This window comes from Trichinella spiralis, assembly GCF_000181795.1.
Source record: "Trichinella spiralis strain ISS 195 chromosome Unknown Scfld4, whole genome shotgun sequence".
Lineage (NCBI taxonomy): Eukaryota > Metazoa > Nematoda > Enoplea > Trichinellida > Trichinellidae > Trichinella > Trichinella spiralis.
This window is the reverse complement of record NW_003526943.1, coordinates 4,483,728-4,508,104: the sequence shown is the minus strand read 5'-3', so window position 1 is coordinate 4,508,104 and position 24,377 is coordinate 4,483,728. Positions and strand designations below refer to the sequence as shown.

The 24,377-nt window shown below is 35.0% G+C and overlaps 8 protein-coding genes and 1 non-coding gene across 9 annotated transcripts; 6 read left to right on the top strand and 3 right to left on the bottom strand.

The window, feature by feature from the left end:
* Positions 1-1,686: 1,686 nt before the first annotated feature.
* On the bottom strand, positions 1,687-1,983 carry Tsp_01152. The gene has a single exon.
* An 858-nt stretch (positions 1,984-2,841) lies between these two features.
* Positions 2,842-5,499, top strand: Tsp_01153 (protein-S-isoprenylcysteine O-methyltransferase). The gene is made up of 5 exons (XM_003376884.1): positions 2,842-3,534; positions 4,454-4,576; positions 4,646-4,816; positions 5,091-5,232; positions 5,432-5,499. The coding sequence occupies exons 1-5, from the start codon at positions 2,842-2,844 to the stop codon at positions 5,497-5,499; spliced, it is 1,197 nt and encodes a 398-aa protein (XP_003376932.1).
* Positions 5,500-6,293: 794 nt separating this feature from the next.
* On the top strand, positions 6,294-7,189 carry Tsp_01154 (conserved hypothetical protein). The gene is made up of 4 exons (XM_003376883.1): positions 6,294-6,366; positions 6,431-6,731; positions 6,808-7,041; positions 7,108-7,189. The coding sequence occupies exons 1-4, from the start codon at positions 6,294-6,296 to the stop codon at positions 7,187-7,189; spliced, it is 690 nt and encodes a 229-aa protein (XP_003376931.1).
* A 108-nt stretch (positions 7,190-7,297) lies between these two features.
* Tsp_01155 (ATP-dependent RNA helicase DDX55) lies at positions 7,298-10,638 on the bottom strand. The gene is made up of 9 exons (XM_003376882.1): positions 10,555-10,638; positions 9,340-9,519; positions 9,144-9,295; positions 8,921-9,076; positions 8,620-8,851; positions 8,232-8,542; positions 7,923-8,126; positions 7,766-7,854; positions 7,298-7,680 (listed from the first exon to the last, which is right to left on the bottom strand). Exons 1-9 carry the CDS (start codon positions 10,636-10,638, stop codon positions 7,298-7,300), a joined length of 1,791 nt encoding a protein of 596 aa, XP_003376930.1.
* A 933-nt stretch (positions 10,639-11,571) lies between these two features.
* On the top strand, positions 11,572-12,175 carry Tsp_01156 (zinc finger protein). Its single transcript, XM_003376881.1, has 2 exons — positions 11,572-11,625; positions 11,831-12,175. Exons 1-2 carry the CDS (start codon positions 11,572-11,574, stop codon positions 12,173-12,175), a joined length of 399 nt encoding a protein of 132 aa, XP_003376929.1.
* Positions 12,176-12,678: 503 nt separating this feature from the next.
* Positions 12,679-16,689, top strand: Tsp_01157 (conserved hypothetical protein). Its single transcript, XM_003376880.1, has 8 exons — positions 12,679-12,794; positions 12,832-13,006; positions 13,301-13,336; positions 13,673-14,799; positions 15,590-15,802; positions 15,928-16,161; positions 16,222-16,389; positions 16,446-16,689. Exons 1-8 carry the CDS (start codon positions 12,679-12,681, stop codon positions 16,687-16,689), a joined length of 2,313 nt encoding a protein of 770 aa, XP_003376928.1.
* Positions 16,690-17,682: 993 nt separating this feature from the next.
* Positions 17,683-17,988, top strand: Tsp_01158 (hypothetical protein). Its single transcript, XM_003376879.1, has one exon. The coding sequence runs from the start codon at positions 17,683-17,685 to the stop codon at positions 17,986-17,988; it is 306 nt and encodes a 101-aa protein (XP_003376927.1).
* Positions 17,989-18,404: 416 nt separating this feature from the next.
* On the top strand, positions 18,405-22,736 carry Tsp_01159 (conserved hypothetical protein). Its single transcript, XM_003376878.1, has 7 exons — positions 18,405-18,548; positions 19,567-19,644; positions 19,944-20,007; positions 21,051-21,282; positions 21,351-21,472; positions 21,636-22,390; positions 22,455-22,736. The coding sequence occupies exons 1-7, from the start codon at positions 18,405-18,407 to the stop codon at positions 22,734-22,736; spliced, it is 1,677 nt and encodes a 558-aa protein (XP_003376926.1).
* Positions 22,737-23,254: 518 nt separating this feature from the next.
* On the bottom strand, positions 23,255-24,208 carry Tsp_01160 (conserved hypothetical protein). Its single transcript, XM_003376877.1, has 3 exons — positions 23,977-24,208; positions 23,614-23,642; positions 23,255-23,320 (listed from the first exon to the last, which is right to left on the bottom strand). Exons 1-3 carry the CDS (start codon positions 24,206-24,208, stop codon positions 23,255-23,257), a joined length of 327 nt encoding a protein of 108 aa, XP_003376925.1.
* Between the last annotated feature and the right edge of the window lie 169 nt (positions 24,209-24,377).

The following is a 24,377-nucleotide window of genomic DNA, read 5'->3' as shown; positions in this document are numbered from 1 at the left end:
CGTTGATCTTGTTGTTTAATTCTCCCATCCATGGGAAAGATTGTTTTCATCATCGGGAGTTGTGGCTTCCAACAGGTGGAGCTGTGCCGTCGGCTTAGTGGCAGTGGTAGTTGCCGTTTTGACTCTGACCGAATGCGCGATTCCATCCTATCCATGGTATAGTTGTACAGTTCATCCTAGTTCCATTGTAAGCGTGGATGCAGCTCATCAGAGAGTAGTACGATGTAGAACGTCTTTGCATCACACGTAGGAAGCCCTACCTTGCAAAGAATCGCCGAAATGTTTACATAAATCTCTGCGATGTCATTCCTGTAACGAGTCCCAGGTTTATAGCCCGGGTGACCATACATGTGAAAAGACAGACGTTGACTTCTGGGAGTCTGGTCAGGGGTACGGAAGTACAGCGAAGTCCACACCGATATTGGAACATTCGTTTCGTCCTGATGAGATAGGGTGCTAGGCAACCCAGTTGAGTCGTGAATTCGTGACACGAGGCTCAATAAGCTTTTCTTTGTGTCACCTGTGTCTCGATAAGTTTTTAACGTCAATTTTAAAGATTTTAAATACTCCTACCTGTAAATCAATAATTACAGATAAATTATTCATGTATGTGCCCTTTGTTGTTGTATATTACGTATGTCTGACTGCGATTGATGTTTGTTTAACAAGCAATCTGAATATGCTGTTTCAGGAGCTTGAAAAACATTTATGAAGAACAAAATTGTTATTTAAAGATTTAGGGTGTCAGTTTATTTAAAAAAGCAGATTACGAATAATATTGTCATTTAATTTAAATTTAATGTTTACGAAAAACATATTTATCTAATAGTAACGTAGGAAAATGTAATGATGATTTTGGAACGCACCGCTTTTTGTACTGAGCTGAACGTGTTATCATGTGATTCTTTTTGATTGTCGAGCTTGTACTATATACATACAGATAAAGTAACTTTTTTCCCATTTTACTGGATACCCATCCAGCAAATCAGTTCGTCAAGCTTGTTTTATTCATTTTTTCTGAGATAACTGGACATCTGTAATGTTGCCAAAGAAACAAACGCAGCGCGATTGCCGAATTATTTTCAACAAGCGAGTTATCGGTGAAAAAATTCCCTGCACAAAATTGTACTTTTAATAAGATTGTAGAAATAACCAACAGAATAATTACAGATTGCATATAGCGTGAGAAAAACAACAACACTTGTAACATATCAGTAATACAAATACTGTGTAAAATGGACGATCGAAGGATAAATCTCCGAGCTCGCAATTTGCCAAAAAGCAGAAACTTTGATGACCATTTTAAAAGCAGCAATTAGATTGCAAGAAATAGAAAAGAAAAATTACAAGTCCCATTTTGAATTGAAAAAGTAGCAAATCAGTTAATCATTTGATTTTCATAAAACTTTTCGTGAATTTGCTTCATCATAAATGTCATAAATTAATTAATTAATGAAATTTGTTAAAAAATAAAAACGTTAATATTGTAGAATTAAAAAAAAATAGCTGAAAAACCGTTTTGCGCATTGTGAAAAAAATGTTATTCAAAGTGGGGTTTGAACCCGATACCTCCGGATTTATAAGCACTTGCTTTAAAATTTCAAAAAAATGCCCAAATTTTGCATCATTTTTGGCATGTTTTTGGAAATTATCTTGACTTGGATGCGATGTAGTTGAAAAAGGTAAGGACCAGGTCTGAGTTTCTTGAGCGGGCTGTACCCGGCGGCTTATTCGCGAGCGCTATCCCATCACTGCGCTGACGCGGGGACTTTTGCCTGCTGCGTTTCCGCCCTCGGCCGGTCCGACCCTCTTTGACGAACCTGGTCGGCTCTGACTCCTCAGAATCAACCATGTTGACGCCATGCTTGATGCGGACGCTCGGTCAACATGAGCACAACCAGGCACAGAACTCCCGCTCTCAAGACATCCACTGGTCCAAGCCTCCAAGTAGCTGGATTACAAGCGCTCGCCACAACGCCCGGCGATGTCAAAATCGACACAAAAAATATATATAGTAACTTGAATTTTTTTGTCGCTATTTTAAATATTTATTGCCTTAAAAATACACTCCACAAGATAAAATTATCAAAAAATATATGAGAAAATTAATTTTCAGCACCTAAATGAACTGTTGTTGACGACGTGACGTCACATTTTGCTCTTTTCCTATTGGTCGGCTAAAATTGAACTATCAAGGCACGAAAAATGTGAATTAATTTGATAGAAGAATCTGAAATATTTCATCTGTTACTATAATAATTTACTGTAAGACGCATTTTTTCATATTAATGCAAGATTTTCATTTGCTATATTTTTTGATTAGGTGACGTAACTGCTCGTCTGCAGAATTTTATTATCACGGCTAATCGCTGCAGTGTTTAATGTTTCACAGATTTCTTTGAAAAAATTATTTCAACATTTACATTTAAATTCATTTTCAAAATAAATGCAGCTTTACTATCTAATTTCTTAAACATTTCTACCTGAAGACTGTAGTGCATTCAAAGTTTTTCAGATTAAATTATGAAATTGATGCTGAAAATCTGGGCAGCAGTTCTTGCACTGACTTTTTGTACAACGAAAATTAAATAATAGTTTCACATCAAGTATGCTGGTGGTACTTTTCAAGCACTTCTTCAATAGTAATAACACTTGCTTCACATTTTCACTATTCACACTTTTTCTAATTAAATTACTCTTCCTTGTACGTTTAACCATCTTTTCATAAATATTAATTATAAAACAAAGATTGCATTCATTTGTGTCAAACTGTTCTCCTATTAACACTTGAATTTCATTATTATTGTATTATGTTTCAATTTTTATATTTTGTAAATGAATATGACGTTTCCGAAACATTTAATATTTTCAGTTTTTACTTTTGTCTCCACTATTCTGACTTGCAAATTTCTATTAAAATGGTATATTTCTGATATTTATATTCTTTTCATAGTATTGTTTGTTACTTTTGTCGTTCTTTTGCTTGCGCCATTGCCTGAAATCTGTGGAATTGTCGTTCGGTCAAGTTTCCTTGCTATTGTATTCTTCACTGGCTTTTGTGGTTGTAATTCTGATCATTTTGAAATTTTTCATCTCTTTGGATGGTATTTATGCGTGTTAAGTACATTTCATTTCACTGAATTCATTGCTATAGCCGTTTGCAATGACGATACTTTGTCAATTGATTCCTTTTTGCTGAATCATTCTGTTGAATATTGGTTAGCTGCAATATTAAGCTGGGTGGAATATTTTGTTGAATATTATTATTTTTCAAGTTTAAAGTACATTGCATTTATTAGTAAATGCGGTTTTATGCTGACAATTACTGGTGAAGTTGTTCGAAAATTGGCCATTTATACTGCTGGGAAAGGATTTTCGCATTTAGTGAGCACAAAAAGAAAAGAAACTCACAAGCTGGTCACTACTGGCGTGTATCATTTTTGGCGACACCCTGCTTATTTGGGCTGGTTGCTTTGGAGTGTTGGTACTCAGCTGATTTTGTGCAATCCTGTCTGCTTTGTTGGCTATTCATATGTCAGTTGGAAATTTTTGAAACAGCGAATTCAAATTGAGGAAAGCTATTTGGTCCAGTTTTTTGGCAATGAATATTTGAAATATCGTGAAGAAGTGCCATCGGGAATTCCTTTTGTTGACTAACTTAAATTCATATGATATTTAATTTCACTTGATAGCCTGCTGCTTTGTATTCGACATTTGTTTACTACAATGAAAGTAAAATACTTGAAATTTTCCTAAAATTTTATAAAATTTATTAATTTGATACCTTCAGCTTTATGTGTTTTTGAGCAGATTTTTTCTTCACTTAATTAAGCTTAAAAACTGCTACCGATGCACCTATTTTTCTATTCATTGTTATTATGACTGTGATAATATTTTAAAATATTAAAACTTATAAACAAATTAATGTTTTGTTTAATTTTATTGAATTCTTAAAAATTATTTTATATTACAATACAATAAATAGTAATCATTATAAACATTAACTTGATTATTCATATGATTTACAGTATGATGTGATTTGATTTCAGGCTTAATCTAATAACGAAAGCTTCATGAGCAAGTGATTTGAAAAAAACAATTCGCGATTTGCAGAATTTGTTTTAGAAATGTTCTTAGCTTTAAGAAGTGCTGACTAACACTCAGTGTTCCGTAAAAATACACTGTAGAGTAATGGGTCACTATGCTAGAATATTGACTGATGATGAATTAGCAAAGTTGTCTTCTGACAAATCGGCTTTTAACGATTTCCAGAAAAGAAAACTTGAATCAGAATTGCAAAAAAATTGGGATAAGTTTTACCTGAGAAATAAAACCTTATTCTTCAAAGATAGACATTGGACTAGAGAAGAATTTCCAAAGATACTTCCGGAAGCTTGTGAAAAGGTTCTCTATTCCCGTTTAAGATGTGTTTATTTAATTTCACTAATTTTAGGGAAAAAAGTTACTTGAATGCGGATGTGGAGTTGGAAACTTGATATTCCCTTTGTTAGAATATTTTCCACATCTTTTTATATACGCATGCGACTTTTCACTGCGCGCTGTCAATTATGTTAAAGTAAAAGCGAACAGATGATAGATATATTTAGCTTAGAAAAGATATTTTATTTTAAAAATCTTGTTTCAGTCAAATGAAAGATTTGATGAGAGAAAATGTTTCCCATTTGTTTGTGATCTCACGAAAGATTCTCTTAAAAATTTAATAAATGAAACAGATGTTGATGTGTGCACGATGATCTTTTTATTATCAGCTATTCATCCTGCCAATATACCAGCTGTACTACGAAATGTTTTCAAAGTAAGCCATATTATTTACACATAATGTTATTCTAAATGTGTTGCTAATAATGAAAATTTGCTATTTTTAATATTTTAAAGCTTATTATTTTTACGATAGCTTTATTTGACTTTTAAGACGATGTCGTTTTATGAATATACAAAATGGATTGTAATAAGTTTGCTTTTTAAAAATTTTGTTTCTTGTATATTTTTTAAAGAATATATTATTTTTTTATTTTAGAATTCAATATTGTTCGGTGAAATAGAAATATCAAAAATTGAAGTGTGTTTAGGTTTTGAAAGCAGGTGCCGTTGTATTTGTGCGAGATTATGGTTTATTTGATCATGCTCAATTGCGCTTTGGTCGCGGCAAAAAAATGGAAGAAAATTTATATGTCCGACAAGATGGAACATTTGCTTACTTTTTTTCCGAAGGTCAGTGTGCTTCAATCACACTTCACTAGTGTCGAAGTAATGTGCTTATTATTTTTAGATGCTTTGCGTAAGCTGTTTGTTGATAATGGATATGAAGAATTATCGGTCAGCTATATTTCCAATAAAACAATAAACAGAAAAAAGAACATGGAAGTACCTCGAATTTTTATTCAAGGTACATTTCAGAAACCATTTCCAGGAAATGATGATTATGTTGATAAATTTGATAATTTATCTTTACAATATCATACAAATGAACAAATGTGAAATTGATTTATTAATTATTAAAAAAAACTTAATATTGATGTACGAAAATAAAATGATGAATCACTTCTCATCGAGTTTGTTTTCTGTATTTCAAACTTCAACAATCAACATACAAGTTTTAATAGTGAATAGATGTTTGAAATAAAGAGCAGTGCCAGTTTAAAAAAGAAATATATAATTGAGCAGTATGAGGAATTTTAATATTTTGATCAAATTGTACTACTGAAATATATATATACATAAATTATTGATATAAGTTGAAATTGTTGAAGAGAATCTAGTGAAACCTACTGTAGTTAGCAAAGAATTGACAATAAAAAATTTTTTTATTGTACAATTTGTTCTCATTGTTCCAGTTTGTTCAAGTTGGGTTGATTGTAATGTATTTATTTATTTGGAATAAGTTTTCCTCATTGGCCCAATACATCATCGTTGAAGGGTGAAAAATGGATCCATTCTTACAAGGCCACGCCCGTTTCTGTAGAGAAGGCTGATTTGATTTTGAAAAACACCCATTCAGTGCAACCGGTCAGTTGTGCTTTGGTGAATGTAGACCATTGTGAATAAATAATTTCCACCAGGATACTTGAAACGTGCGTGAACAACACTGACATGTTGAATACATTTCAAACAACCAACGCCTTCGCATCTTATTACACCACACTAATTTGGCCTTAATTTTTCAAGCAGGTCAAACGAACAATGCAAAGCGAACACAAAGATCCATCATTACTTCTACTAATAGTTCACTTCACGGCCGACATCTTACGCCCAACTACGTAAAAATAAAAATTATGATCCAACAACATCTCAGCTCACGCATCTTCGTCCTCGTTGTCGTTGTTGTTCTAGCTTTGATCTGCACAAGTAAGTATTTTTCATTGTCATTATTATTATTATCATTTTATTTTAATCAATTTATCAAAATCAGCCAATGGCCAATTGGCTACATATTTGGATCGAGCTAAACAAGCGGAAAATTGTATGATCTGGAGTAGTTGGGGTGGTTGCACTTGGATCCGAGGGCCGACCCGTGAACACCGATGGAACCAACCCTATTTCAAGCAATTGTCGCCGCTTTGTCAGAAAAGTGTCTTCTATTCCAAGTTGAACGTATTTTTTGGCAAAGCAATTGAAAATGTGATCCAATATTTGAAAACAATAACCCTAGATGAAAAGCCGTGCGGCATGTGCTCGTACAAACAATCTTGCGGATACAAATGTCACAGGAGGTAGTAGTATTTCGACAAAAAATTATTTATTTATTTATTACTTGGAAAAAATGAAATTATTACTTGGTTTGATCAGGAAAGGAGACAATCGTTATGTGAATCGTATTTTCGTTGCCGAGAGTCTATGCGATGAGAGGGATTTCAACGGTGAAAGTCAACAACAAGCTTGCCATACGGCTTACGATGCTCTGCCCAAAGAGAACGACGAGTGCCAAGTGTGGCCAAATCGTGCCATCTCGATGCCCAATGTTACCGGCGATTATAGAAATATTGTCAACGATTTTCAAATGTCAAATTGCATCAAAACTCTGTATAAATATTAATTGACAGCTTTTTTTTAAATATCTTTCAAATTAATGATATTTATTCATTGCAGGGATGACAATGGAAAGATCATCTGCCGTTGCTGTTGTCATCCTTACCATCCCCATCCAAAAACTTTCCAATGTCAAGCGTAGCTTTTAGCAGATGAAGAAGAAGAAGAAGATGCTTCAAAAGAAATATTTTTTTATTAAAGTAAATTAAACAATTATGTGAATTGGAAATTTTCAAGTAAACAATCTGTTTCAATCGGACGCAAAATACTGATCAAAATCTTCTCTGGATATTTTGCCAGTTTTCAACTTCTTCACCATTTTGTAATCGTCTTCAATTTCACCAACTTCTTCCACAGTATACTGGTGGCCGGATAATTTCTGCTTCCGCTTGGCGCCTTTACCGTTAGTTTTGGCCTGGACAGCAGTGTTCTGCTTGTTGTTGTCGTTGCTTGTGCGACGACGTTGTTCCATCAATTGAAGCCTCTTCTCCTCTTTCTTGCTGTCTTTGTAAGCGATCGTCGACGTATCAACTGAAGATCGTTTGAACCGGCTCAAATCTCGTCCGGATAATTCGGGCATCCTCGGCAGTCTCAGAAGACCATAACAATGAGCAACATTAACAACATCCATGGCTGAAATTAACAAACATTTACCATTATTTAATCAAGAAAAAACAAACAACATTTAATGAATGAGCAAATTTTTTTTCATCATAACCTTTCAAGCTGCACACAATGTAACAATCGTGTTTACAATACGATTGGATATAGCTGACAAATGCTCTCGTCCCTGCTTCGAGTATTTCTCTGGAAAAAAAATATTCAACTGCTTAATCAAAGAAAATGTAAAAACAGTTGCTTAAAACAGATCTTACCTGGATCTCAATGCCCGTTCTCGCAACACTTCCAACATCTTGTCGCAGTCTTCTGTCGTACACGGCAAAGACAATTCGGATAAACTAACTGATTGATTTTTTTTCAAATATTCCGGATAACTCTCCTCATTCGGCATTAATAAAATCAACGCTTTTCCTGATCTTCCAACTCTGGCCGTTCTGCCGCACCGATGAACGAACCAACTTTAAAATATGAAAATTTATTCATCAATATAAAATTACCGAGCAAATTTTTTCAAACATACAGTAATAATTTCAAAAAACAAAAAATGATCATCAAAAATCTACCTCGCCTGTCTTGGTGGATCAAATTGAACAACCCAATCAATGTCGACAATATCAATACCGCGAGTCATCAGATCCGTCGCAACCAGTATCCCGGATTTCATTTTGAGAAATTGGTGGAAAATACGCTGACGGCCGTTCTGCTTCTTGCCGTGGATGGTCAATACTTCGGTTTTCCTTTTGAAAATTTTTTTCAAAAATTCTCCAAAATAATCTACACATCGACAAGTGCTGAAAAATATCAATATTTTCTCCTTCAGATGGTCCAACAAAAATTTCCTCAAAACTGCCAATTTCGCTTCTGCCGCAACAATCTGTAGAGCAAAGAAAAAAAATAAAAAATTGAACAGAAATTTAAATATCCACTGCTCCGATTATGCTGATCACTTACAGAATAGTAAATGCTTAAGCCGCGCGGTGTAGACATGGTCTGTAGATCGTTTTCCACTGCTTGTTTCTTCATCACTGTTTTCTTTGAAAACAACTGCTCATTGCCGCTAATAACAATTTTCACAGGATTTCGCATTCCTATTTTGATAAGCTCTTCCATTTTTTCTGGAATTGTAGCAGAAAACAGACCCGTCCTTCTCGTTTTTGGCAAATGGGACATTATTTCTGTCATACTAAATTTATTAAATCATTTTTTGGTTTTTCTTTTTACACAATAATGCTTTTTTTTCTCCATTAAATACCTTTTTGAAAAACCTAATTCCAGCAATCGATCCGCTTCATCCAAAACAAATACCTCGACCATTTTGAATTGAACTTTCAGATTAAAATCACCATTTTCAGAATTCAAATTCAACAACGTTTCCAATCTTCCTGGTGTGGCGATGATAATATTTCCACTGAAATTCATTGCAATAAAACCCTCGTTGTCAAAAAAAATATTTATAAGATAAAAAATGAAATTACCCCCCTTTGCAAAACTTTTTCACATCCTTCTTAACGTTTCTTTTCCCAGAAAATACAACACTTTTCAACTTTGTGACATTCAAAAAATAAGAGAACACTTTTTCCACTTGAACTGCCAGTTCCTGGCTTGGTACAAGAATAACCGCGCCAATCTGAAATTCAAAATTCATTTAAACCGAATTTTAAACTCTCAAACAATTCGAAAATTCATTGTTCGTTGGTTGTGTTCACCTCGCACCTCAGATTTTTTCCATTCTGGTTTCGCTTTGAGCAGTATTTCCAAAACGGGCAGAACGTAGGCGAGTGTTTTACCGCTTCCTGTAGGTGCTTGAACGATCACATCTTTGAAAGATACAAACTGTGCAATGCAGCTTTTCTGTAATAAAAAAAGAAAAAGAATCCACATACAATTTTATTCAAACTTCAAAGCATGAACATAAACAACAAATAATTGAAACTTTTCATAATTCCGATATTGGAAAAAAAATTTTTATAACCAACTAAAAATTAATAAATCAACATGACCACTGACTGACTGGCTAATCAACAGGACGAAGTGTAATAAACCTTGACAATACAAAAGCCACTAGAAAACTACCAATGACAAATAAAAATGCTGTCAGATAGAAAGTTTCTTCGTCAAAGATGTCCGTAAAGCTCGGAACCACTTGATTGACTTGATTTATCAAATTCATTTTCCAACTCATCTTCATCGGTGAATCATTCATGTTGGTTATTTTTAACGTTCAACCAACACACTTGTTCACCAGAAGCGTCAAAAATATTCAAGCACTTCACAAACAAGCAGAGTTTTTTTTACACTAGCTAGAAAAAATTTACGAATTTTACTTTTCAAATGGAAACTTAAATTTACAGAAAAATTATAATAATAAGATAAAACAAAAAAGCAACACTACGTGTATTATTGTCCGCTTCAAATTCGACAAACAACATGCCAATACTGGGAATATCACAAAAATGCAACAATGCAATTTGGGCATTATTACTGACATCAAGGAAATGAACAATTTCAAAATGCTACTTCATTTAAATGAATTATATAATTCATATGCAGTACAACGTGAAAAAAACGTAGACTGTTGAACACATATTGAACTCAAAATTTCGAGAAAGATGATCAAAAAAGTTAAAATATAATTCTACAGTCAATGATATTAAAAAAGAATACTAATCTGATGCAAAATGTCAACAAAAGGTATCGTCTTCACTTTATATAAGTTTGCCAATCTATATCCACTGCGTGCATGCACACAACATTCTTAACAGAAAATTCAAAATAAAAAATATTTATTATGCCAACAGTTCATGAAAACATAAATGTCATAAAAATACAAAACGACTGTTTAAAATACAACAACTTTCGTGCGCATTACACAATACAAACGACTACCTGCACAGCTGTAACGCCAGTAAACCCCAGAACAGTTTTAACAATTTCTTTCAAATCTTCACGCACAGGGATATTGTTCCACATAAAAAATCAGACACTACAATTAAAGCAAGTTCGCAAAATCATTGGAAAATAACTATTATTATACTGTAAATGTGAAAAGAAAGTTAGGCTTTATTATTAGTGACAGTAGCTTTTGCCACATCGTATGAAAAATCTGTGTATATTATTTTTGATAATTACTTCAAATTATAAATTATTTACGCGCTTATAATTGATTTCTTTTGCAATTATTGCTGATGAAGACATTTCTTATTTTAAAATACGTAATTAAACTTTAATTATCTGTTACAGTAGTTGATTAATGACAAATTGACCCACATTTTCTTCAGATTTACTAAATTAGTCGAAATTAGCTAAAACAGTGGTTCTCAAAGTGTGTATCGCGTAAAATATTAAAGTACGGGAGTAATCTTTATGTTCGTTAGGAGTCATCAAACATTGTTGGATGAACAATTTAGCTTTGATTTAGTTACTGATGACCTGAGAATCACTATTTCTGTCTGGTTTCTCACAGTACGCCGATCTATGTCACGTTAATTTTAATTGGTTCTCAATCATTTTTTGCCAGCAGTTGCCCTTCTTTATTACACATAACTTAAAAAAAGGTAAGTAAGTGTAAAAACAGGTGAAGATTTGCTTGAGGCTTGAGTGAACGAACTCGTCGCAGCTTGTCGCGGCGTGCTCAGTATGCTTATGCACTCTGTCGTAGATTAGAATGGCTGGAACATTAATGATACTTGTTAGTAATCAGAAATATAATATTTTATTAATTTAATAATTTCCGTGCTATGTAAGTAATAAGTGTTTCTGCTTTTCATAAAATTTAGCCTAGTAATGGATGAGTGGTTGATAAGGAAACCGGTAAAAACGCAAGTAACTGAAATGGAATCTCAAAAAGGATCCTGAAATTGAAGGAATTGAATGCATCACAATGTGTACTTTTTCATTTAACCAATGAGAAAGCCATGCATGCCTCATACCTCATTAGCTTGCGAATTGCACAGTCTAGTAAGCCTCATACAAATGGCGAATCTTTAGTACTCCCATCGATTAAAGATGCTGTTTGAGTTCTGTTTGGTGACAAGTGCTTGAAAGAAACTGAATTAATTCCACTTTCTAACGACACGGTTTCACGCAAAATCGAAGATATGTCCAGATGGATGGAAGATCAGCTTATCAACAGGGTTAGAGGAAGTATATTTTTTCTCTGCAGCTGGACGAGTCAACGGATGTACAAGGTTTATCCCGATTGATTGTCTTTATCCGTTTTGTATGGAACAATGAGCCGCATGAAGATATACTGTTTTGTGAACCAATTATTCGGGGTACTAGTGAGGAAATATTTGAAACTCTTGACGTTTATGTAAAATCGAAGGAGCTGGACTGGAGGAATTGTGGTGGTATATCTACTGATGGTGCACGGGCAATGTGTGGTAAGAACAGTGGTGTTGTGACACGCGTTCTTAAACAAAGTCATAATGCTTTATGGACTCACTGCTTCTTTCACAGCGAAGCATTAGCATCTAAAACTATATCAGACGATTTGAAAAATGTTTAAACACTGCCGTGAAAATCATCAGTTTTATTAAGAGTAAGCCGTTACAGTCTTGCTTGTTTGAAAAACTTTGCGAAGAGATGGGAAGCGGTCATAAATGTCTTCTTTTGCATTCTGAAGTACGTTGGCTGTCAAGGGGCAAAGTGTTAACAAGACTTGTTGAACTCCGTGAAGAAGTGCAATATTTCTGGAGGGACAAAATGATTACTCGAAAGTATTGCGGGATGAGAAATTTGTTCTTAAGCTCACTTATTTGGCAGACCTATTTCCGAAATTAAATGAACTAAATTTACACCTACAAGGGATGGACGCAGCTGACATATTTTTGGTACGTGATAAGATTTGAAGTTTTATCAAAAAACTGTTAAAGACGGAAATTACTGTTGCTTCGAGACATTGGCAACTTTTATCGTCGAAAAAGAAGTTACACCAGATGAGGATTTAATCTCTATGATAGTTGCACAACTAGAATCGTTGAAAGAAAGCTTTATTATTTCAGTGAAGAAATGAAATTCTGTGATAAAAATATCTGGATTGTGAATCCATTTCAGAGTGATGTTGTCGATACTAGCATATCAACGAAGACAGACGAAGAATTAATCGATTTGTCTGAAGATACATCGTTAAAAATGAGTTTTGATCGTAAGAGATTAATGCAGTTTTGGCTCTGAGTTGAAAACATATCCAACTCTTTCCACCGCAGCATTAAAAGTGATGCTTCCTTTTACTACTTCGTACATGTGCGAAATTGGATTTTCAGCAATGATTGGGATTCAAAGCAAATTTAGAAATAAGCTACAATTATCCAACATCTTGCGTCTAAAACTAACACATGTTAGTGTGGACGTCGAAGAAGTCATCAGTGAAAACAGAAAACATGCCCATTGTTCGCATACATCTCATTATGCATTTGACAAATAAACTTATACATTGTAATTAGGTGTATTCATTAAAAAATTGAAAGTATTAAACTAATATATTTTCTTTAACTTCTCTTGCCTTTTAAAATATGCATTTTCAAGCAGATGGTTTTATTGCGAAAAATTACCGTTTTCGAAAGTTTGAGAACCACTCAGCTAAAAGGTACTTGACAAGTTGTGTTATGATTTTGATATTAATTTATTACAGAGTTTTTGCTCATATATTGCAATATTTGCTTTGCTGGTTTTTTATTTAAAATTATTTATGGGCATATTTTGCTTATACATATGATTTAAATAATTACTAATAGATAAGAATCAGAAAAAAATTATTTTTAGGTTTCAGTTAGAGAATGTTGAAAAATTACATTGTTTAATAATTATGAGAATATACTTTTTGTATTTTTTTACAAAATTTGCCAACCGTTTAAGGGTTTTGATTTTATTAATTAAATAATTGAGTTGAACCTTGATTTTTTATTTTTAAATTAAAATATATAATAAATTATTAAGTAACAGATTATTACTAAACTCAAAAGTATTAGTTATAAGTGTTATATTATGAATTGGTATTAATTAGATTATGGATTCTGAAGATGAATTTTATCCAAGCGTAAGCGGTTGTAAACGTCAAAGGATTTCAAAAGAACAAAGTATACAGATGCGACTTGTGAAAAAGGAAAAGAAACTTCGGAAGCTGATAATGGAGGCTGAAAAAATGAAGAAAGCAAGCAGTTTGAAAAATAGTGTTGAAACTGACGACAGTGAATCTTCGGTTGGTCGTTATTCGGGTCGATTGTACACTGTTAGCATCGCCATTCCTGGTTCAATTGTGGAAAATGCTCAATCGTTTGAACTGAGAACCTACTTAGCTGGACAAATTGCTCGCGCTGCCTCTATTTTTGAAGTCGATGAAATTATCATATTTGATGAAACGGCCACAATGACCAGCAAAGAAGTGGAGATGTTCGAAAATGGTGAATTGCGTGCTTTCAATTGCAACTGCTTTTTAGTCCGAATACTGCGTTATATTGAATGTCCACAGTATTTGCGGAAACATTTGTTTCCATTATGTAGTGATTTTAAGTACGTTGGTCTTTTGAATCCTTTGGATTGTTTTCATCATTTTCGAATGGACGAAGTTGAAATACCATATCGTGAAGCTGTTGTAGTTAACAAGCCAGTCAAGGATGGTCGTGGATCATTTTGCAACGCTGGTTTGGCAAAAGATGTGGAAATTGATCGAGCATTGAAACCCGGTATTCGTGTGACGGTGAAATTTGAAAATTCTGATCAGAAACAAAAGCGTCTGGTGGCGAAGGTTGTCAATCCAACAGAACCTAGAACAGCAATGGGATATTACTGGGGTTATAATGTTCGACTTGCAAAGTCGTTGAAGTCGGTTTTTTCCGATTGTCCTTACGTTGAAGGTTATGATTTGATTGTTGGCACTTCGGACAAGGGAACCAACGTGGACAATGTTCAGTTGCCATCGTTCAAGCATCTGCTGATTGTTTTCGGTGGCGTCAAAGGCATCGAAGCATGCATAGAGAATGATCAACATTTGCAGGAGAACGATCCTGAATCGTTGTTTCAGTTTTATTTGAACACTTGCCCCAATCAAGGTAGCCGAACTATACGCACTGAGGAAGCTATTTTAATTACTTTGAGTATTCTACGGCCGAAATTTAATGTCAACTTTAACGAGTAAATTTTTCGGATTCATTTTATTTGTCATATTTTTTATGCTTCCTTGTATATTTCATTTTTGTAATTCGAATGACTCCAGAGGTCGCAGATTGGAATTTGAGAATCATACAAATGCAAAAAAGTTAAATATTTTGAACTCGCATACTATCAGCTTAAAGGACATAAACGCAAGAAAAAGTTGACATGCTATGAACTGCACCGCTTGATGAGTAATTCTTATCTGGTCAAACAATGCTATTTGTTTTTCTTTTCTGATAAATAATTCTCTTTTAAATATTAATTTAAATCTTGGAAAAAATGTTTTTTCTCAGTTTGAGTTTCATTCAACACATTTACATAAAAACAAACCACTGTTTGAAAAATGTAAGTTTTTATTCCACTTTGTAAGTTCATTTTTCTCCTTCCTGTACAAGCTCGATTTGTATAGCTTACATTGCAATAGCATTCGATAATAATGCGTTACACTTGGCTTTGAATTGATCATATATATATATATAATTGTTTTAATCACAAACAAATCTAGACAACATTAATCGCACTTATTCATTTAAAAAATATCATTGTTCGTGCTAGTTTCTCATTTTTTATTGTACATTATACTTCCAGTTTATTACTACAGTTAACTGATGTGAAATCTAGTTTGAGAAAAATTGAAAATATTTTAATAAAGCTTCCATCATTATAAAACTATGTCAAAAAAACATTGCGTTTTCAAAGAGCTAACAAAATTACGGGAGCGGAATACAGTTAGTTCATCAGCATAAATTATTTTGTTTATTATTAAAAGTGTCACAATTGAAATGGCTGGAAAGTGTTGTACGTTTGCTGTAATCTACGGATTGTTACTTCTTTTGATGACAGAAGTAAATGGAAGTGATCAGTCGTCCGCTATTAACAGTACTTTACAATATATGACATGTTTCTTGGAAAATTTTATTCCACTCGTGGAAGAATTCGAAAATATTGATAATTTAGAAGATTCATTGCAATGTATCCAACAGTAAGCAATTAAAAAATTAAAATATTATTTTATTTTTAATTATATTAAGCTGTTATATATATATATATATATATGTATAACAATAAATATTGTAAAAAGTTTAAAAATTAGTTTGTTCTGTTTAGAACTGAATGCTATCAGTTTATATTGAAGCAAAATTCTGAACTCGCAGCTCTCGAAAATGTTGACATGAATGTCGTCAATGAAATTACCGACTGCTTTATCAGAACAGGCTATGAGATGTTAACGATGGGGATGAATTTTATATTAACTCAGTTGGGTCTTATTTATGGAAAAGTCGAAAAAAGTGAATATTTTTCTACACTTTTAGAAATAAAACCAGCAACAGAATCTTGGATGTAAGAATTCTAATACACATTACAGTCTTTTGATTAATATTCAATAAAATGTTCGTACAGATTTCAGGCAATTCATATTGGACAAGTGGTAAAAGATGATGACACTTGTTACCCTGAGGCAAAAGCAGAAACAGAATATTGTTTGGAAACGCTGAAAAACAGTCTGAACGATAGCCGGCCAAAAATGTTGGATATTGTTGAACAGATTAAACAAATTTGCATAGACAGGTCTGTTGCTAATGCTTTTTCGTAAAACAGCAAGTAATATAAAAATGAATTTTCAGCTTGGAGACGACAGAAATTCAAAATCTTATCTCTGACTTAGCCTTTCTGGAAAAAGAGGCTCATAAAACGATGGAACAAAAAGCATTTGTAGAGCAACTTTACGAATGTGGTGAATCAAATTTCACACCCCAAATACAACCACTACTTGATCATATTCTGAACAACATAGTCCAGTCTCTGAGTAGCATGTTACAATATGATACAATTCGAAACGCCACTTTATCTTCAATATCTTCTAATTGATTATTTCATTAAAGTAGAACTACACATTACTACAGACACTATACAATGCATTGCTGTATATTATACTTGTATTTCACTTCTAATGGACCATAATAAAGTACATATAAACGAAACTGCTCGAAGCTTTTCAATTTTTTTCCTTTACAAAGTAGTCATTACACTACCTTTCAAATATTTACAAAATATAATAGATATCGAATGATATTTTCAATTAAAAAGTATCTGAAGTATTGGTCCTTTACCACAGCAGAACTTTTAGTTTTAATAAATATTTAGTTATAGAAAACAAAATTACAAATTCTGTTTTCTGAATAATACACAAAGTACAAAAGAGACAAATTCAGACGTGGAATAGAACAAATGTCGTTCATGAGAACACTTTGAAAACTCCTCAATGATTTGCATTTAAAAGTGTCTTCTGATAGTTCTGTCTTCAGAAATGGGCAGTTAATTATTTGTCAGTTTTTAAAAATTTATGATGATCTCCGGCAGCTTCCCGTTTCCGGCCCTGCCAGAACTGCTGCGGTCATCACCCGTAGAGCGTTCTCCGCGCGCCTCCTCAATTATTGTGCGCGCTTGGGATCTCCCGTATCGGTAGCGCTGACGGCATCTTGCCCAGTCGTTTATCGCGGACCGATGCTCTTCTCCCTCCAGGTCCAATTCCAATTCGGCCTGGAGTGCCTCTGCCGCCCGGTAGGTCTCCTCCGTCATGGCGACCTGCTCCTCGATCTCGTAGACGTCGGCCGACCCTGCGCACAACTCATCGAGTTCTGCCAGTAATCAGTTCAACCGATCCTTGTTAGCTGCGAGCTTCTTGGAATGGGCCTTCGCAGCTGACGCCAATGTCGTCACTATCCATAGGTAGTGTTCTTCGAATTGATCCGGCTCAGAGGACCAAAATGTAACGGCAAGTTACAGCAAACAGTAAGTAATAATCAAGTACAATTTTGCCACACGTTCGCTAGTCAGACAAAGTGACAGTGCACTGTATAAATGTGCAGACACGAGCGTAACCTTCTCGGACGTAAGTTGCCCTTCGTGTCCTCACCTCGTGGCTGGCTTCAATCTTCTTCGGTTGACTTCGTCTTCGGGGTTCTCAGGCTGTGCTTCCACGATGCGCTACCGCTCTACGCGCTACGCGTACTACTACTACTCTCGATTACTACACTATCGGCGGCGCTGTACATGGCTCTATGTATAGAGCCCCGGGGTCAGCGGCCTGGCGGATGGTTCAATCGAACTGCCAATGGGCAACTTGCTCGCCGCGCGGGACGTTCGTTATCTGAGGCGCCTATTTAAATCACCGTCGACTTCAGTAAATCGCCTGGGTTCGGAACCTTTCATCTCCGTTAGTCCGCGGCGCCCGGTGGCCATTTGGCGGTTCCGTTACGACAGCTGCTTCTCCAAGGTCGTCGGTTAACCCGTTGCCGGCGTTGTTTGCGCAAGAAGCCATTGCCTCGCGAACAATTTAAAACCTATGTAGCGGACGCGGCCTGAGCTAACATCTCTATTTGTCCAGACAACGAAGCGGAAAAAAGATGAAGTACCGTAAGCGGATTTAGACTTGAAGATCGGAGAAGGATTACGGTAGTGCTTGGATGGAAAGGAGTGTGGTTGTGGTTAGTTCGGAAAGCTTGCTGTGACGCATTCTGGATGGTCTTTGTTCGTAGTTGCTGATAAACACTATACTCTCTATCTGTCTTTTGATTGTTATAATGTCATCGGAAAAGCGCGAAGCCGGAAGAAAGGGAAGCAAAGCCGGCGGAAGCCAAGCGGAGATGACCGCGCGGGGAAACCCACCGGTCGACATTGGCTCGTCATCGCCTAGCGACGAATGTGCTAATAGCGCGATTACGGAGGTAAATGAGCCTGTCCGAGAGAGGGGCTCGTTACACCTGGGCACCGCAGGGGTCTCGTTTGACCCCGATCCCACGGCGATAGCGATTTATCCGGCCTTGCGCGCACATTGATCTTGCCCAAGCCCGCATCTCATGAGCACCGGCTCATGGGTGTGTCACCGACGAGGTCGGTGCCGTTCCGTCCGGAACAAAAACTTTAAAGCAACATTTTCCTCAAATTATCTTTTTAAGTAGACTTTTTTGAATACATTCTGTATTATACAAACAACATTTTGTAGTAAAGGGATTTGGTACACTGTGTTTCGCCAATTCTTGGGGAACAACTTCCTGATGCTCAGGTAGTGCACTGTAGATATGGACGTTAGCGGCTACTCAAGTTCTAGCAAAAGTGCCGACCAGGAAAACACAAATGATCCGTAAAGAGATTTATTACTTAAGTTCACAACTCCAACAACGACCACTAGATGCCGGCACAATTCGAAACTCAGCAGTCTTTCTCAGCTTGCTCTTCCTCTCGTTCTTCGCTTTCCGCTAGAATTGACTTCCCTCACTTCGAATTTGCACACACAAACGCTACTCACACATTCAACTGAAACATGTCAAGACAACGAGTTTATATAGCACGCGGAGGCCGGCCTCGACGGAAAGTCGCTGGACCGGGGCGCCGAGCTGACTCGGATATTGCTGGTGGTTGGCTTGCCGGGACATTCATTCTTCGTTCGAGCAGATTTAGTATGATGAATGACAGTGGAGCCGCTTCTGGCGCAGCGTAGCGATTCGCTCCGCATTTTGAACTGAAGACCTGCAGACTTGGGGCTACAGTACCTCTCCGTCCGGAAAATACTGGTTTTACAGAAGAAAATTTATTTCATTAATTACATTTATTAAAGGTAAACTAAAAAATTGAATTTAGTTAAAATATTTATAATATCTGCAATTAGAATAATATTAAAAGTAGGGCAATATACTGACAGTATAGTATGTGAACTTGAAGCAGATTAATTTAAAAACATTACAGTATCCATTAGGAAATTATTTTGATGCATGCATAAATTCTGCTGACTTTAATGTTAATGCTTGCTTGTATCTGAGATTGGTATGTTTTTTATAGTTTATTACATGAGTCCTGTTTTTCATGTTAAGTGAATTTTAGAACTGCTTTCATGCTTTGCTTTCGGTTATTTTAAATGTTAATGTAATTTGGGATTGTTTGTTTTGTGTCTGTTCTTCACTTAAAATTTATGACTGTTTATTAAAAAGTATATGATTGTTTGTGATTAATTTACTAATTTAGTGTATATATGAAAAACTGAGTTTTATTTTTTGTTTAATTTTCAATTTGAAATTTGAATTTATGTAATGCACAGTATTTATTTTTTTGATATTTTTTTTCAGTTTATAAGAATTGAAATTGAAACAGTAGGACAAGAAGATTTTAGAGAAAATGACAGGGAAACGTGTAAGTGAAAATTGTTATATAGCATATGGTTATTTTTGTTTATATTTTAGTAAATATTATTATTTAGGAGTTTGTTAAAGTTTATTGTTTTCCTGACGAATTGGTAAATAGCGCCACAGGCGAAATATCTTTTGAAGAACTGAGAGCATCACGCTGTTTGAGTAAGTATCGAAAAGAAATAAGATAAGATAAAAAGGTTTTTCCCATCAACGGATATATTGCTTCTAGCGCTTTCTAGTTGGTATAGTAATTCTGTAGGATTTTTTATTTTTTACTTTTTTAAGATGACTTTGTACGATTTGCATGAAAATTCCTCTTACTGGTGTGCATGGCAGAGAATTTTACGAGTTACTCTAGTTAGAGTATTGCATATGAAAATTTTATACCTTAAAAGCAATCTTTTTATTTAAAAAACATTAAAATAAAAAAAACAATTTAAATATTTTCTATTTTATTAATGTTCAAATGAAGTACAGATAGTTCTCGACTTACGATTGGGTTCCGTTCGTTCTGTTGATCCCTATGAATCATATGAATAATTAAACGATTATTATGCATAATATGCAATTAAACTGTGTTTTATAATAGGGTTCTGTTGCACTTTTTTAAATAAGAACTGCCGTCGCAAATCTGCGTAGTCGTCAGTCGAGGACTAATTGTTCTTTATTTCCAAGGTTTAACAATTTTTATAAATTAAATTTAAATTTTTGAAAGAAAAGGACCAGCAAAAATTTCTTGCCTCATTTAAAGAGCACAGACTAAATTTGTTTATTGTGGAAAAATATCTTAATTTTTATTATTTTCAAAATGGTATAATGATACAGTGTTGCTGTTTTCTTTACTCATAAGTGCTTGTTATAATTTATGAGAATTTTTATGTTCTGTGTTATATGCACAAGGCTGCTTTTATTAAGTCATATTAGTTCACAACAATGCAATGTTAATAACATTTAGATTGCTGATCATTATGATTTAGTTAGTGTGCATGTTTAACTGCATATTTTGATTTATTATTTTTCATCCAAAAGCCTCACGAAATGTAGCCAAGAGTGAAAAGATTGCTCAACCTATGGAAAATACATTCGTCGGAATGTACACGCAAATTGGTTCGAAATATGTATCGACACCGCGTGTATCTCACACTCCTGATGCAAATTTTACTGTTACTGCCACACCTACATCGAGGAAAGGATATCGCAGTTTTTTGTCTACGTCAACAATATTTAACAAAACCACAACAGACGAGTCTTCGAAAGCTTCCGAAAGTACACTGAAGTAATTTCATTATTTGCAGTTATAACTTCTGGCAGATAGCTGTTGTTGTTTACATTATTAAATTGTAGAGTGGATTTTGACGAGATGAAAAATATCACGATGGTAGCTGATCATCGTGAATCGTTTGTATCTGGAAATGCATTTTCGCAGTCGAGTTTTTTACATTTTTCTCAAATTGGTGACGTGACCAGTGTGTTTAAAATTAAACCTGAGTGCAACACCAAAAACAAACTGGCACGTTTTTCTGAAAAAGAAAACGTTGAAAGTAGGAATGAGAGAAAATTTTGATTTTGATAATTTGCTCCTTGTAGTAAGATGATTTGGTGAATTGTTTAAATTTTTTATTTGCATAGACTCTGTTCATTTGGACGAGCAACAGCTGGTGAAGTACGAAGCTCTGGCTTGTGCTGCTGTCGAAGCTAGCGATTATCATGAACATCCTTGCAGAAGTCCAAAAGTGAATGTCGGGTGTATGTTGCTGATTGAAAAGCAGAAATACAATATTTTATCGGTAATGCCGTTGCAAGACATGTTCCTCTGTCAACATCTGGACGAGCCCAATCAATTGCTGAGCGTCAAAGTTTTCCATTCCAAGGATCAGATGCTGCGTGAGATAGTTGTGCTGAAGCGGCTGAATCAAGATGACGATTGTTCTAGTAATGGGAACGCTGTACAGCGTCTTCTTTGTGCTCATTCGTTTTCAGATGGTTCCTTAATCACTTTGGCATTTGGATCCCGATTTACACTAGCGGAATTGGCCTTTCGGAAAGGCTGGCCTAGGGACGGTCTGCGCGAAGCCACGGCCGCATTCTTCACGTTGGACATGCTGAAGATTCTCCGTCACTTATGCCGCTGTAAGGTAATCCATGGCAATATTCGCCCGGAAGCGTTTCTGTTTTTGGGTATTGATCTGAGCAAACAACAAATCGAAGCAGCCGATCAGGCCGATTTTTGGATACAATGTTCCGCGGCTTGTCTGCAGATCGCAGACTTTGGCAATGCCGTCGACTTGAATCTGTTGCCAGAGGGTTACAAATTTGTACATGAACAGCATGTGGACCACTTACTTTGCTGCGAAATGCGCGACAAGAAACCTTGGACTTTTCAGGTATGCTTGTTTTATTGTATTTTTATTCCCACCGTCAATTATTTCATTGTTTGCTGTTTTTAAGATTGACTGCTTCGGTTTGTTGAACAGCGTTCATTGGCTGATATTTGGATGTCGACTCGACGCATTTAAATTTCCAACAAGTGATCACTGGTCTGCGAACATATCTACAAGGTGCAGCTGGGATGCTAAAATGTGGAGCTGGCTATTTGATACGTTTCTGAATATCGGATCAGATATTGAGCAGCAACTGGATGAAGCAATTCGCTTGTTCTCCAGTTGTTTAGCTGAGCAGTGCTTCTTCCTGGCCCGTCAAGTTGAATCGCTTCGACAGTTAGTTGCATAGTTCTTTGATCATATTTTCAATAAATTTTTCGACAGCAAATTATGCTTGCCGCATAGTTTCACTTATGCATCAAGACTTTTTCAAGCATGCAATTCCATAATTAAACAAGCCATTCCGATTTCGTCCGATCACCCACCTCTTCTTGTGATTGGTTGTTCGCTGATAGGCTTTACGGCGTTTCATCGGTAATTGGCCATTGACTTTTGCCATTTGATTAGCTATTCAGCTTTGATCAGTTATTGGATGATTGTTTTAAATCAAAGTTTTCCTGAATATGGATGCACAACCACTAAATTCCTTTACATGGGCATAAATAATAAAATGTCGCATTTTTCAAGACAAAGGCTTTTTAGGATATAATGTGGAATAGTGCATATTTCCTTTAATGGTAAAAAATCTTTACTATGACTTTTGCTTTTGCGTTAGCGAGAATTAATTGTACAATTCCAGTATAAGTATACTTAAGCTCCATGTTTAGCTTCATTTGCTCAGTTTATATTTGTTTTTAAGCACAAAATTTAACGAACAATGTTGTACGTCCAAAGTGGCCGCAGGATCATCACAATTGAGAAGTGGGGAAACAACTAAAATCAGCATTTCTTCTTTTAACGTCAACATTCGAAACTTTCAGAAACTGATCCACAAACTACTGAGATCCAATACTAGATTCTGCTCAAAAGATCAGAAATAGAAAATCAATTTCTACTAAAATTCTATAAGACTGAATATAACTTTTCTGTCTGCTGTTCAAGCCAAGCATTTAAAATGCATTGAAATAAGTCCTTGTTGGCGAAATCATGCATAAAACAACTGAAGCAAATGGAAAGGCTTCACACAAAGTCACTGAAACCGCAAAAACAAAATATGAAAAATAAACCCTGAAAACAACAATAGCAATGCGAGCTACTGTAAGTAAAATTTATGCTCAGATTCACTACCATTTTCTGGACAATACAGCAAAAATTTAAATTTTATTATTTATTTGATAATGCACTTTCAACTTTGAACATTGAAAAATTATGATAAAGAGTAATGCCAAATAAGAAACATCATTACAAAATTAAAATTAGCTATGAATTATTAGAATGAATTGTGAATATGATAAACAACAGAAACTGTTGGGTAAGAAGTAAGATAATAATAAAATCATTCAAAATGATGAAGCATTTTTCATGCATTCAGTAACATTAAAACAACAAAATTTATAAATACAATTAGCACGTCCTTTTTAAATTTTCACTGGAAACAGTAAAGGTGGCATCATTCTGTGACACTGGCAGACTGGAAATAATTGGAAGACTATTGAAAATAATTTCCATTTGACGTTCCCAAAACTGAAAATCCGCCTGCTGAATTTCTCCCACAACGTCTTTATAAAATGGATGGATTTCAAGTAGGCAATTAATGCATTGAAACGCTTTCCAAAGTTTGAACATCAAGATGCTATCATAATCATTTTCAGCGAATGCCATTACTTTTATCGTGTTATTTTCTTCATGTAGCAGCTGGATACGACATTCACAAATATTTTGTATCGCTTTTACAGTTAAGCTATTAGGACCGATTATTCTTTTTGCAACATCAAATGGGTAGTGCAAAGATGAATAAATCTTCGTAGCAAATGCGTTTTCAATTTCTCCA

Excerpts from the sequence above, each read along its gene's own strand:
- Tsp_01153 (XM_003376884.1), top strand. The coding sequence starts at position 2,842 with ATGACGTTTCCGAAACATTTAATATTTTCAGTTTTTACTTTTGTCTCC. Across the intron at positions 3,535-4,453 it reads GCTTTGTTGGCTATTCATAT|GGAAAAAAGTTACTTGAATG; the intron begins GTCAGTTGGAAA and ends CACTAATTTTAG. Across the intron at positions 5,233-5,431 it reads TGCTTACTTTTTTTCCGAAG|GAAATGATGATTATGTTGAT; the intron begins GTCAGTGTGCTT and ends AACCATTTCCAG.
- Tsp_01154 (XM_003376883.1), top strand. The coding sequence starts at position 6,294 with ATGATCCAACAACATCTCAGCTCACGCATCTTCGTCCTCGTTGTCGTT. Across the intron at positions 6,367-6,430 it reads TCTAGCTTTGATCTGCACAA|CCAATGGCCAATTGGCTACA; the intron begins GTAAGTATTTTT and ends TATCAAAATCAG. Across the intron at positions 6,732-6,807 it reads GGATACAAATGTCACAGGAG|GAAAGGAGACAATCGTTATG; the intron begins GTAGTAGTATTT and ends TGGTTTGATCAG.
- Tsp_01155 (XM_003376882.1), bottom strand. The coding sequence starts at position 10,638 with ATGTGGAACAATATCCCTGTGCGTGAAGATTTGAAAGAAATTGTTAAA. Across the intron at positions 8,852-8,920 it reads GAATTAGGTTTTTCAAAAAG|TATGACAGAAATAATGTCCC; the intron begins GTATTTAATGGA and ends TAATAAATTTAG. Across the intron at positions 8,543-8,619 it reads GCTTAAGCATTTACTATTCT|ATTGTTGCGGCAGAAGCGAA; the intron begins GTAAGTGATCAG and ends TTTGCTCTACAG.
- Tsp_01156 (XM_003376881.1), top strand. The coding sequence starts at position 11,572 with ATGAGAAAGCCATGCATGCCTCATACCTCATTAGCTTGCGAATTGCAC. Across the intron at positions 11,626-11,830 it reads CTTGCGAATTGCACAGTCTA|CTGGACGAGTCAACGGATGT; the intron begins GTAAGCCTCATA and ends TTTTCTCTGCAG.
- Tsp_01157 (XM_003376880.1), top strand. The coding sequence starts at position 12,679 with ATGAAATTCTGTGATAAAAATATCTGGATTGTGAATCCATTTCAGAGT. Across the intron at positions 14,800-15,589 it reads TTTAATGTCAACTTTAACGA|TGTCACAATTGAAATGGCTG; the intron begins GTAAATTTTTCG and ends TATTATTAAAAG. Across the intron at positions 15,803-15,927 it reads TCATTGCAATGTATCCAACA|AACTGAATGCTATCAGTTTA; the intron begins GTAAGCAATTAA and ends TGTTCTGTTTAG.
- Tsp_01158 (XM_003376879.1), top strand. The coding sequence starts at position 17,683 with ATGTGCAGACACGAGCGTAACCTTCTCGGACGTAAGTTGCCCTTCGTG.
- Tsp_01159 (XM_003376878.1), top strand. The coding sequence starts at position 18,405 with ATGTCATCGGAAAAGCGCGAAGCCGGAAGAAAGGGAAGCAAAGCCGGC. Across the intron at positions 19,645-19,943 it reads CTTGCTTGTATCTGAGATTG|TTTATAAGAATTGAAATTGA; the intron begins GTATGTTTTTTA and ends ATTTTTTTTCAG. Across the intron at positions 21,473-21,635 it reads TCAAATTGGTGACGTGACCA|ACTCTGTTCATTTGGACGAG; the intron begins GTGTGTTTAAAA and ends TTATTTGCATAG.
- Tsp_01160 (XM_003376877.1), bottom strand. The coding sequence starts at position 24,208 with ATGGCATTCGCTGAAAATGATTATGATAGCATCTTGATGTTCAAACTT. Across the intron at positions 23,643-23,976 it reads TGCCACCTTTACTGTTTCCA|TAGCTCGCATTGCTATTGTT; the intron begins GTGAAAATTTAA and ends TTTTACTTACAG. Across the intron at positions 23,321-23,613 it reads TTGCTATTGTTGTTTTCAGG|TTGTTTCCCCACTTCTCAAT; the intron begins GTTTATTTTTCA and ends TGCTGATTTTAG.